General features: G+C 41.7%; 1 protein-coding gene across 1 annotated transcript; it reads left to right on the top strand.

Moving 5' to 3' along the window:
• Nucleotides 1-554: 554 nt before the first annotated feature.
• Nucleotides 555-6099, top strand: Tigd6 (tigger transposable element derived 6). The gene is made up of 2 exons (XM_026384469.2): nucleotides 555-639; nucleotides 4360-6099. The coding sequence occupies exon 2, from the start codon at nucleotides 4443-4445 to the stop codon at nucleotides 6018-6020; it is 1578 nt and encodes a 525-aa protein (XP_026240254.1). The 5' UTR covers nucleotides 555-639; nucleotides 4360-4442; the 3' UTR covers nucleotides 6021-6099.
• The last annotated feature ends 7666 nt before the right edge of the window (nucleotides 6100-13765 follow it).

The following is a 13765-nucleotide window of genomic DNA, read 5'->3' as shown; positions in this document are numbered from 1 at the left end:
CTCCCCGCTGTCGGAGAGAGGCGGCTCCAGTCGTGACAGCGGCAACAAGGAAGTGGAGGCGAGGGCTCGCGCGCGCATCCCGGGTACTGGAGGAGCCCCGGCCCCGGGGCCCCCCGGAGACACACGGCGCAGAGTCGCGACCACCCCTCCTGCTCCCCTCCTCGGAGTCGCGATATGGGGTCGGGAAGGGCAAGTGCAGGAGTTCAAGTTCACTTTGCAGGCTTCTCACCGACGCCTGCAGAGGACCCCGGGGGTCGAGCCCCGGGGAGCCCGAGGAAGAGAGCAAGGACACAAGTATCCTCGCGGCACTAGTCTAGAGGTGGCAGCAGCAGCAGCAGCAGCAGCGGCGGCGGCAGCAGCAGCACACCACGGATCGCCAGGGAGACCCGTCCCGGCGGCCCTCGCGGCGCACCGGAAGTGGCCGGCGGCGCGTGACTGCGTGAATCCCTCGCGCAAGCGCAACAGTCTAGCCCTAGCTGGGAAGTGGATCCAAAGGAATCGTTTAGAGGTTTTGAGTGGGGCTGTTAAGACTGACGGACTGCTTCCGGCCAAAGGTCCTGGGCAAAGGAGGAAGCTGTGGCTGCCGGCTGTGGAAGTGCCCAGCCGTTTAGCCCCGGGGCACTGCAGTGGGGCGTTCAGGTAACAACAGGGGCGGGGCTGTGCTGCGCGTGAGGGATAGAGCCCCGCCTCACGTCTCAGAGCCACGTCGGGCACTGGGGAGCATACCGCACCACCCTCTGCGGAGCAGCATCCAAGGCCTCACCCCAGCCCTCCTCAGTCGGCCCGTCCTCATTCAGGATAGGTTGATACTTAAGGCCACATCAATCCCCTCTCTCACTTCGGTGATGTGTCCACAATCCGTCTCCACTGTCCTACGGACAGTAACGACAGTGAGTTCCTGGAATGACTCAAGCCAAGTTCCTGGAGTGTGGAGAGGCTCCGGGAATCAGGGATTGGACTGGATTGTCTCCCGGGTCACATATTGTGCTATATTTGAACAAGTTCCTGCACGACCCTCACTATTTTGCAAATGTAATTACAATCTGCTTTCTTCTTTTTGTCTACCTCTATCACCAACCTCCCAGCCAACATCATTTCCTTCCTGAACTTCCACCCTTGTCTCTTTACAGTCTATCCCACTTCTGCTTGTCTCTCTACAGTCTATTCACACAGCAGCCAGATTGATCATTTTGCATTGTAAGTCTTGTCATGTTAAATGCTTAACATTCTCCAATATCTTGTCTTTCACTTAGAATAAAATTCAAACTTCTGGATCTGGGGGTTTGACTTAGTGGTAGACCATTGCCTAGCATGGGAGAGATCTCCCCACAAAAGAAAAATTAACCAAACTTCTTAGGTTGATCAAAACTTTGGTTTGGCTTCCACCTCATTCTCTTTACATGTCTCTTTTCAGTATCAGTAATTTTCAGAACAAACGATATAACATTTTTTTTAGTGTTCAGAGCATTAATTTTGTCATGAGCCTTTCTGTATTTGAATCCTAGCCCTGCCACAAGTAAGCAGTATTAAGTATGTAAAGTGCTTCACAAATTGTTTAAGCAGTAGATGCTCAATATTTGGTTCCCATCTCAGTAAATAGCATCACAATCCACTGGATTGTTCAGGCTCAAACCAGAAATCTGAGAGTTGTCATTGATTCCTCTTTGATCTCATATCCTCACCACAACAAGGCCTGCAAAAACAACCCTCAGCTGATTACTTCTCACTATTTCCTATATTACTACTCTAATCCAAGCCACCTCATCTGTTGTCTGGACTGTTTTTTTTTTTTTTTTAATTTTGTGCTGGGGTCTAGCCCAGGGCCTTGCTTATGCACTCTATCATTGAGCTACATGCCTGCTTTTTCCCCAACACCTTTTAATTCCATTCTTCACACAGCAATCAGCTTTTTCTTTTCTTTTTTTTTAAGTCCTACAGTTGTTTCCTGTTGCATTCAAATTAACATTCAAACTGCATGCAGTCCACTAAGCTAGCTTGCTTTTATCTTCAGATTTAGGAGCACCTCTTAGGAAAATGGATTTTACCTATTAGGTTCTCCACCCTGCAACAGGACTCTTTCTAAAGTACAAATCTGATTTGTCATTCTCTAAAAACCCTCCAAAGGCTGCTTTATATTTATTTTTTGTTCGTGTGAGTGTATGTGTCTGTGGTACTGGGGATTGAACCCAGTGGAACTCTATGACTGAGCTACATCCCCAGACCTCTTTATTTTTTACAGGGTCTCACTAAATTGCTGAGGGTACCCTCAAACTGAGGCTCCAGCCTCAGCCTGTTGAGTTGCTGGGAATATACGTGTATGCCACCGTGCCCAGCTAACCAAAGACTTCTTACTGCACCCAGGATCAAGCTAGAGTCCTAACTAGGCCTTTGTGATTTGGTTCTGCTTCCCCCCAACCCAACCATGCCTGACCATGACATTTTATTTTCTATAGTAATCCATTGCCTTAACTCATATTTCCTTACATCTCGTAATTCTAGCTTGTTTATTTCTTAAGGCCCAGCACATTGCTTTCTCTTTGAAGTGCCCCCGTCCATGCCCCATTCCAGTTGATTATCCCTACTTCTGTGTTCACATGGCACTCTATAACCTCTGTTACAGTATTTCACACACTCAGGGCATATCTTCGCTGTGCTCCCTCTCTATGTGGCTGGCATTGAAAACATACAGGATGCCATGAATGGAAGGATAGATGTGTGGAGATGGTGTAAAAATCTCTCTTTGGGAAGGGACAGTCACTACATAGAGGCACAGCATCTTCTGTCTATGAGGACTCAGGATAAAATTAAGCAGGCAATTATCAAAACTGCTATTCCTGGATGATATTTTATTTGACCAGACTTGGCAGAGAAAGTGTTTGTTTTAAATTCTTAAGAGCTCTGGACAGGGCACACAGTTGACAACATTCTCCAAATATCTCACTTAATAATTCTACTCACTTATGCCACCCACCATTCTGGTTTCTAAAGGCATTTTTCTTTGGATCACCTAACTAGAGTCCAATACTTCAATTTGGAAGGAACTTTAGAAGTCATCTGGTCCCATGGTTTACAAACATGGGACATATAAGAATTACACTTAGAGCATTTCAAAATTATGTACTTCCTCATAGAAATTCTCATTCAGTAGGTCCTAGGTCAGGCCTGGACATCAGATTCTGATATGTCCTACCTGGTTGAGTCTAATCTCCTCATTTTAAAATGGGAAAAGAGGCCCAGAAAGGGTCTAAATTATAACCTGCCCATCATTTCTGCCATCGTCTCTTGCCCAAGTTGTCAGCAATAGCATCTCAGTATCCTAGTTGGTCTCTTTGCCCCTTCGGTACATTTTCTACAAAAAGAGCTAGAGTGAGCCTTTTTAAATGCAAAAGAGATAATGACCTTCCCTTGCCTATTCAGTGGATTTCAATTGCATTCAGAATAAAATATCACCTCCTTACTACAGCATATTTGAATGGTCTGGTTCTCCACCTTTGTCATAGACTTGGAATCATACAAATCTTCAGTTCCTGAATACCTCAAGCTCTTTTCTGATTTTGAGATTTTAATGATGCTATGTCCTTTGCTAGACTCTCCTTTCCCCCTGTTTTTCATGGAAATCTCAGCTTAAATGCCATCTTCTCAGTGAGGCCATGCCTAACCACCCTTTGTAAATATTATCTTTCCCTTTTATTCCCTGTCATAGTTTGTTTCCTTCATAGCACTTAACCACACTATAATTTTCTTATTTATCTGTTTACTTATTGTTTGTCTCCCATCATGTTTTGTATTTCCTAAGGGTAGAGACCTTCACTCTGTTCATCACTTTATTCTTGCTGCTTGGCACCTGTAAACATTTATTAAATGAATCTTACTAAGCCAGATGGCACAAAAGCTTTGAAGAGTTCATTTTGGTGGAATTTTAAGCAGGACTGTGGAGTGGTGGATACAGCACTAATCTGAGTCATCCCCTTCCCCAGGGCTCAGTTTCTCTATCCATAAAACAATCTGGATAAATAATTCCTTGAATTTTTATACTTCATATGTTATTTGCAAAGCTCTTTCATCACCTATCTTAATCTATTAACATAGCAGGTAAAATAGACCTTGTTATTCCCATTTTTACTGAGGCTGGAAAGTTTAAGTAAACCAGATTATCTGTAAAATACCTTCTGCTTCAAACATTCTATGAGTCTGTGGAAGTAGTCTACTACTGACAAAAAGTCAGAAGCATGAATCCTATCTTCTTTTCACTTTACCATTGTAATTTCCTCATAGGATTTTTAAAAATCTGAACCCATCTTTAAAGGGGAAGTTCATTATCTTTAGGTCCTGATAGATACTCCATTTTTGTCTTCTCAGTTTTCCACACTTGTGGCAAAACAAGCTTCAAGAAAGAACATTGGCATTCCTGTTAGTTGTGGCCCAGTCCTCATCCTCTGGAAATGGCAAACAAGGGGAACAAGAAGCGTCGGCAGTTCTCCCTAGAGGAGAAAATGAAAGTTGTAGAAGCTGTCGACTCAGGCAAAAGAAAAGGTGATGTGGCAAAAGAATTTGGTATCACTCCTTCTACATTATCTACATTCTTAAAGGATAGAGCCAAATTTGAAGAAAAAGTGCGAAAGGCATCTGTGGGGCCCCAGAGGAAAAGGATGAGGAATGCTCTCTATGATGACATCGATAAGGCTGTTTTTGCTTGGTTTCAAGAAATCCATGCCAAAAACATTCTCGTGACTGGTTCTGTGATTCGGAAAAAAGCACTAAACTTGGCCAACATGCTTGGCTATGACAATTTTCAAGCAAGTGTGGGTTGGCTGAACAGATTTAGAGATCGCCATGGAATTGCTTTGAACGCTGTCTGTAGAGAGGATGGTGACAGGTTAATGAATGGTCTAGGAATAGATAAAGTTAACGAGTGGCATGCAGGGGAAATTATAAAGCTAATTGCTGACTACAGCCCAGATGATATATTCAATGCTGATGAGGCAGGAGTGTTTTTCCAGTTGCTTCCCCAGCACACACTTGCTGCTAAAGGGGACCATTGTAGAGGGGGCAAGAAAGCAAAGCAGCGGTTGACAGCACTCTTTTGTTGCAATGCCTCAGGGACTGAAAAAATGAGACCATTGATTGTTGGTAGGTCACCCAGCCCACACTGCTTCAAGAATGTCCATTCCCTGCCTTGTGATTACCGAGCCAACCAGTGGGCATTGATGACGCAGGACCTGTTTAATGAGTGGCTGATGCAAGTGGATGCCAGGATGAAGAGGGCAGAACGCCGGATCCTCCTGCTTATTGACAACTGTTCTGCTCACAACATGCTTCCACGCTTAGAAAGGATTCAGGTGGGATATCTGCCCTCAAATTGTACTGCTGTCCTGCAGCCACTGAATCTTGGCATAATTCACACCATGAAAATGCTATATAGGAGTCATCTTCTAAAACAGATCCTCTTCAAGCTCAGTGGCAATAAAGATCAAGAAAAAGTGGACATCAAGCAGGCCATTGACATGATTGCTGCAGCATGGTGGTCAGTCAAGCAGTCCACAGTGGTGAAATGTTGGCAGAAAGCAGGCATCATCCCTATGGAATTTACAGATTCTGATACAGAAATGGTAGCCAAAGAACCAGACATTGCTATTGAAAAGTTGTGGCACTCAGTGGCTGTTGCCACATGTGTCCCAAATGAAGTAAATTTCCAGGACTTTGTCACTGCAGATGATAATCTCATCATCTCTCAAGAGCTACTGGACACAGAGATCATCCAGGGTATGGTGACTGGCAAAAATACTGGTGAAGCTGGAAGTGAAGATGAGGAAGAGGATGTTTCTTTACCAGAGCAGCCAAAAATCACTATCACAGAAGCCATCTCAAGTGTACAGAAACTTAGACAGTTCCTTTCCACTTGTGCAGGGGTTCCTGATGCTGTTTTTGGACAGCTAAATGGAATAGATGAATATTTAATGAAAAGAGTGACACAAAGTCTTACTGATTCCCAAATTATAGATTTTCTCCAAGCAAAATAATGTAGGAATTAACTGCCTCTTTTACTTTGGAAAATATTTTTCAAGAATAAAGATTTCTTTAGATAGAATATTGAACTAATTTAAGTAAAGCAATATTATTATGATGATTTTTCAGTACTCAGAGATAATCAGGAAACTTGAACAGAATTTGGGAATGAAATTTGACTAATATGTGTGTTCCCTTTTGGTTAATACATTGGTTTTCAAATTTTTCTGCACCTTAGGAGCATTTGAGGATCTTCTAATAATTCCAAAGCTCAAGCCATATCCCAGAGGAGTTAAATCACAGTCTCTGTTGATGGGTCACAGGCATTTAGTAGTTTTAAATTTCCCCAGATGATTCCAATGTACAGACAAGTTTGGAACTACTGAAATAACCACAGGAAAATCAAGTGCATTATGGACATACAGTCAACTACTTCCCAACAAGTCTAGATCAGTGGTTTCTAGAGTTTAGCTCACATCAGAATCACTTCTACCCTCAGAATTTTGGATTCAGTAGGTCTCAGAGGGAACCCAAGAATTTGCATTTCTAGTAAGTCCTCACCTGATGATCCAAGGTCCATACTTAAAGAACCACTGACATAGCTGGATTCTAGTACCTCCTCTTCAGATGGCCTTCTCAATACTCTCCATTGCTGTATAAAAAAGGAAAAGTGTCAGCTGTTCTTACTCCAGGGCTATTTAGCTCCTTCTTTTCTGCTGATTTGTTAACTCTAGAACTTTCTTAGCTATCCTCTTGATGCCCCAAAAGTTATCCAGGTTTTCAGTAGAGGTACATATGTTTGTGCCCAAGGAATTAACAGGAGCCATCTAGCTCATTAAAATATCCATAGTGCTTTAAACATATAATTATTAGGAAGCTGGAGTACAGGGAAATAAAGAGCATAAAAGGGACACGGATATGCTCTGAGACAGAAGGTATAATAAAGAGAATCCTGTTAATCAGGATCATGGGGGAGAACATATAGCCCCAGCGTGCCTCTCACTTTCTAGACAGGATGAAAGGAGAGTTTGTTAGATAAATCCTATGGGGGTGTTTGGATCACACCCTGATTTGGATTTTTTTCACTGTTCTTTTTTTTTAAATTTTTTTTGTAGTTGTAGATGGGCAGAATGCCTTTATTTTGTTTGTTTATTTTTATGTGGTACTGAGGATCAAACCCAGTGCCTCATGCATGCTAGGCAAGCACTCTACCACTGACCTCAGCCCCAGTCCTCACTCTTCTCAATCCAGTCTGTACTATATAATCAAAATGAAGGCACATTACATTTTCCCTCTACTAAAATGGTTCCATAAATTGTTTTTTTCCATTTGTGCTTGTTCTTCAGAGAAATCAAAGTTAATTCTGAGTTATTTAAAATTATATGAATTTATAATCAGATTTATATTAAAGTTTTTTCCCTATAGAGAAGGCATTCTTTTTTCTTCTTTGCAGGACTAGGGATCAAACCTAGGGCTTGTCAGGCAAGTTCTCTACCACTGAGCCACATCCCCAGCTCTAGAGAAGGCATTCTTATTATTCTTTATAATTCTAGAATATACTCCTGGTAAACCAGACAAATAAAATTTCATTTCTAGAGGGTACACACAGAACCTGTTAATGTTGCGGTGGTGGGGTTTTTTTTTAAACCTGCCCCCACCCTGAATGATTTTGTAGATATTTCAGAAACCCACAGGAATTCATTTTTCTTTCTGCAGTTAATTGAAACACATAAAGCAGATTAATCATAGAAAGATTGCTTCTACAGTAAACAAAACAACAATCATGAAAAAATATTTGTTTAAATAGATTTTTAAAGCTTATTTTGGATATTTTTCCTTTCAACAAATTAGTATGAGAATTTAAAAGTATTGTACATGTTTTAAATTAACACTTAGAAAAGGGAAACAATGTCTTCTAGCCAAATCCTGTGGTTATATCTCATCCTTAGCTCCTTAATTGCCCTCATCATCTTCTTGTATCAGGATTACCGACACTTTTCCTAATCCTTTCCCTCACCTCCTGCAGTCCCTTTCTGCACATATTGTTAGGTCTGTTGGCATCAAGCCATTTCCTTTGCCTAAGTGTTTGTGTTGGCTCTAAAATGTCTACAAAAATGAAAGACCAGATTTTTCAGCTGAGTGTTATTTCCCTGGGTAGTTGACTGCAATTTCCAACTTGGTTGTGCAGCACAATGTGCACCTTGCTGCCTAAACAGGCCATTGTCATCGTTCATTTCATACACATTGCTGCTTCTATGCCTTTACTAGAATGCCTTGCCCTGCTCTCTATGAAGCTAGGCCATACACATTCTCCAAGAACTAACTTGAGCCCAGCATGGTGGTGTAGGCCTATAATCCCAGCTACCCAGAAGGCTAAGCCAAGAGGATTCCAAATTCAAGACCAACCTAAGCAATTTAGCAAGACCCTGTGTCTAGCCAGGCATGGTGGTGCACGCCTGTAATCCCAGTGACTCAGGAGGCTGAAGTGGGATCATAAGTTTGAGGGTAGCCTCAGCAGTTTAGTGAGACCCTATCTCAAAAAATAAAAAGCTGAGAAGGGGGCTGGGGTTGTGGCTTAGCAGTAGAGTGCTTGCCTTGCACATATGAAGCACTGGGTTTGATCCTCAGTACCACATAAAATGAAATAAAGGTATTTTTTCTATCTGCAACTAAAAAAGCTGGGGATGTAACTCAGTAGTAAAGTACCCCTCAGTTCAATTTCCAGAACTACCCCTCCCCCCAAAAAAGACTGACTCAAAGCACCTTGGGTTCAATCTGCTGTGCCACAGAGGAAAAGGAAAAAAAGTAGAATCCTCTTTCTTGAAGACTCCAGCACATACTCTATGCTTTTCCCTCATCCCATAGTGGTAGAGATTCATTGTCTCTACCACTCAGTTAAGCACTTAAATGTTTTCTCAATGTTCTGTGACTCTTTGATTAGACTGTAAGTCCCATGAGAGCAGGGACCAGTTAGCCTTTATAATGGTGCCTGACACGGTGCTAGGTACATCTTAGGCATGTCAATAAACATTGAAGTAGAAATCAATACACATGTAATATGTCAAAGCTACCTTGTTTTTTAAAGCAGCATTGATTATATAAGAAAATGGCTTGGGAAAAGGGAGTAATGTATTCTATATTTGCAAAATTTTTCTGTATCATCACCTCAAATACAATTCCAATTCAAGTCATAATCTGGTTTTTGATAATGAAGAAGTCTATTATATGGAGTTAAACCTGTGTCTTTCCACCAAAAAAAAAAAAAAATGCAGGATTTTATTTTATTTTCTCTCCCCTCTATTTGTACACAGAGAACTTTTGTTAGAAAGGCCTTATCTAAGTGGATGCTAATCCATAATGATGGGGGGCATGGGATGAGTGGAGGAACTTTGGGTGTGGCAAAGGAGGGGACAGGGGGTAGAAAAGATGGTGGATGAGATGGACATCATTATCCTAAGTACACGTATGATTGTATGAATGGTGTGGCTCTACTTCATGTACAAAGAGAAGTGAAAAATTGTGCTCCATTTGTGTACAATGAATCAAAGAGCTTTCTACAGTCATGTATAACTGATTAGAACTTATTAAAAAAAGGCCTTAGATAGAATAGATGTTCAGGACATATGTGCTTAAACTTTTTTCACAAAAAGGAAATCTAGCATTCTTGATTTACTTAACATCATGATATAGATCTAGGAGATGAAAATCATATCCCAGAGTCCTTTGCAGTCTAATTTACATTGGCTAAGGTTTTGATTCTAGTGGATATTAGGGTTTTGGGCTTGGTACTTTGTTTTTTAGATTAAAAGTGGTTGATAGTATCCCTTCTTGGCCTGTTCTCATTAGACCCTCTGTGGCTTCTCCCTGAATATCTGGTCAAGGGGATGTGGCTCAAACGGTAGCACGCTTGCCTGGCATGCATGCGGCCCAGGTTCGATCCTCAGCACCACATACAAATAAAGATGTTGTGTCCACCCGAAAACTAAAAAATAAATATTCCCCATCAGGGTAGTGCCCAGGACATCAGATCCCTCATCAGACAAACCAGAGGGAGCGCAGGGTTAGACATCTGCGCCTCCGCCAAATCAGTACTAACTCCAGAGATGGGAGTTCAAATCATTTCCACAGGGGTGAAAGAACCTCTTCCCAAAGGAACAGTAGGCTTATTATTGGGACGCAGCTCTTCTACTCTAAAAGGACTTTTGATAAGTCCTGGGGTAATTGATCCCGATTATGAAGGTGAAATAAAAATTATAGCCAGTTCTCCAAAGGGTATATCAGTAATTTCACCAGGAGATAGAATAGCACAATTACTAATAGTACCAAGCCTACATGATAAATTTTCCAGTCATGCTGTAGAAAGAGGTTCCAAGGGATTAGGCTCCACAGGTGCAGATTGGGCTATGCTTTCTTTAAATTTAGATTCTAGCCCCATGCTAAAACTAAATATTCAAGGACATGAATTTAATGGGCTACTGGATACAGGTGCAGACCTTAGCATCATCTCTCGTCAAGAATGGCCAAACTATTGGCCATTACAACAAGCCACTCAAACGCTTCGAGGCCTAGGAGTGGCGACTAATCCCTATAGAAGTGCAATGGTATTAGATTGGAAGGATCCTGAAGGATGTGAAGGGCAGGGAAACAGCCCAATGAACAGCACCACAGAGGAGCCAATCAGCTAGATGTTGCTGGGGCCACTGTGAGCCAATCATCAGCCAGTAGCTGGAAGTTTGCTGGCAGCTGGAAGTTTGCTGGGCCCCTTTGGCTGTGGCTCTCAACACTCATTAGACCCTCTGTGGCTTCTCCCTGAATATCTGGTCAAGCTAGCTCCATTTGAGTAACAATTACATTTCTGCCCCGGTTGATTAACCCTCTCCATAAGCCAGTATGCAAGAACTCGGTACTTACCTCAATTGTGTTGTTATGAGGATTAAAAGATGTGTCTGGGGACTGAGGATGTGGCTCAAGTGGTAGCATGCTGGCCTAGCGTGCATGAGGCACTGTGTTAGATTCTCAGCACCACATAAAAACACCTAGAACTAAAAAATAAATAACAACAAAAAAAGTGTTAAAGACTAAGTGTTCTTTAAATTCTACCTATAGTCATTACTATCTTAATAGAACTTAACCATCATATAGAATCAGAGATTGGTTTAATCAATCCTTTCTTCCATTAGCAGTTCTTGGGTTCAGTGTTCCAGATGATAACTCCCAAGAGTTTTCTTTGTAACTCAAGAAGGGCACTTTCATTCAAAAGGAAGAAAATTTAAGATTGCTTTCCTATCATGTTATGCATTTTTCACTTATCATTTAATCTTTCTAAAAATATATATATAGTACAAAAGCACAAATAGGCTCAGATAATTTAGTTCCAAGGTTACAGAGCTGTTAAAACTGTTCATGCTGAGGCCTTATTTCCTGGAATTTCAACCACCAGAGGGCACAGGTGGGTGACATAAAGGAAACAGTCAACTGAAGAAACCCTAAGAGCAGCCACTTGTAAATTCTGTGATGTGATAAAGATTGAGAGGGAAGACAAGGAAAAGGGGAAGAGACATAGGATGTGAGACTTGTTCAAGCAACCAACCAGGAACGAACTGCCTAGGACCACAAAATCTACCTCATCACACATGTCTTCACTAGAGACTTTTTCCAACCTATTGATACCACAGACCATGTTGACTCTGGACAGCTAGATATGCTCTAGAAATGAGCCAGTGTTATAGGAATAATTATCCACCAAGCATATCCATGTTTGAAATAATAATTTATTGGACCTTATAATGTAGCCATCACTGGCCATAGGAGCTCTAAGAATTCTACCCTCAAGAATTTCAGCGGGGCACAGTGGCACTTGCCTATAGTCCCAGCTACTTGGGAGGCTTCAGGATTTCAAGGATGGTCTGGGCAACTTAGGAGGACCCTGTCTCAAAATAAAAGGAAAGGTCTGAGGATGTAGCTCAGCATTGGAGCACTTGCATTGCATGTGTGAGGCTTTCATTTTAAGCCCTGGTACTACAAAACAAACAACAACAAAAGACAGAAGAGGGAAAAAATGAGTAGTAAATGTCATTCTTAGTGAATAAGCATAGACTAAATAGAGAAGTACAGAGATGGAGTCCAAAGGAGCCCCTAAAGGAGAGGAGTTCTGTAGGAAATGTTGCCAAGAGCAAAGGATACTTGTTAAAAAATATCTAGGAGGAGGAGTAGGGAGTTAGGTTGATGAAGCCAGGAGGCATCTCCTGGCAGAACAGCGTAAAAGATAGGTGTTGTTTAGTAAATGGCCTGTTGGGGAAACCTAAGGTCAGTAGTTGGTATGTCAACCAAAGAATGTGTGATAGGACAAGAGGCTAGAGGGGTAAGTAAGGGCAGTTTTAAAGGTCTTGTCAGCTAGAATATTAACCTTTTATTTATCCTGAAAACACAAATAGCAAGGGTCAGGTGTTTGTTTTTAATATAGTAATTAGAGGCTGGGTTGCAGAGAAGCAGATAGTTATTTAGGCTGTGGCACTGTCTTGAAGAGAAATAATGAAAATTGAGAGCAAGAACAAGATGTTAGATTTGATAGACACTTACAAGGTAGGTGGATTTGGTGTGGGAGTTAAAGAGAATAGAGAAATCCCCAGGTTTCTAGCTTAAGTAGCTGGGTCATGCCATGATTACAATAGGTTAACACGGTTAGAGGTATAGCTCAGTGGTATAGCACTTACTTAGCATGTGTAAAGTCCTAGGTTTGGGTCCCAGCACCAAGGAGAAAAAAAAAAAAGGTAGGTTAACAGAAGGGAAGACAAGTTTGTTTGGAAGACATGTTGCATGTGAGATATCTCTAGGCATCCCAGCTGAGCTGTCCGATAACAGGATTTATATATAGATAAGTTGGTTGGCATTCTAGAAAGGTCAGGCTAGAAATCTTTTTTCAGCTGCTACTAGCTCAGAAAGTAAGGTGAGTGGAGCCATAGATGTGGAAGTTTATAAGCCATCCTTTTTATAGTTATATACCTGCACATGTGAATATTTCTCCAAGAGTCACACTTTCATCAGTCTCAACTGGATCTGAAAAGAACAAATTTATACAATGGTTCTAAATGAAGAGGCCATGGAAACAAACGTTGAAAGGGCAGATGGGGGAAGCAGAGCTCTCCAGGGTAGCCAAAGATGCTAGAGAATGACTGTGAGTGCATTTGACAGGTCTCAGAATGCCAGTGCTGTCTGCAGACACGGAGAGTATACAAAATGCAGAGACCAATTCCTTCACTCTGTGAGATGGGAATAAGGTCAAGATCAGAATGCCTCCTGCAAAAGGAGGACTAAAAACCATCCTTAGCCCTGTCCCCACAATCCCACTTCAGAGAGATGAAAAAGAAAGAAAAAAAACAATGGTGAGCATCAGCCAGAAGAGGCCTCATGGCAGGGGAGGGTGGTGGTACAGTCTCCTTCACAATGTATGTTCCAGTTAGGAATGCCACTCTCAGTTCTCTCACTTAATCATCATGTGTTAGCCTCAGTTTGCTGATAGGGAAAATGTGGACCAAAGATCACTTTTTCAAATTCAGAAAGAACAATAGTAAAATATTAGTCAGATTTGGGTTTTCTGATTCTAGCATGATACAGAATAGGAGTCAAGAAATATGAGAACTCCAAGTGTCCTCAAGCAAATCTAGTCCTCCTTCCCTCTTCACTTATGGAAAACAGAGTCCCCAAAGGAAAAGAATTCGGTTTCTTTATGTTTTGTGTCCTTCTATAATGACAGATACTA

The sequence above is a fragment of the Urocitellus parryii genome, chromosome 1 (genome assembly GCF_045843805.1).
Source record: "Urocitellus parryii isolate mUroPar1 chromosome 1, mUroPar1.hap1, whole genome shotgun sequence".
In the NCBI taxonomy this organism is placed as follows: domain Eukaryota; kingdom Metazoa; phylum Chordata; class Mammalia; order Rodentia; family Sciuridae; genus Urocitellus; species Urocitellus parryii.
This window is presented reverse-complemented; position numbering and strand designations above follow the sequence as displayed.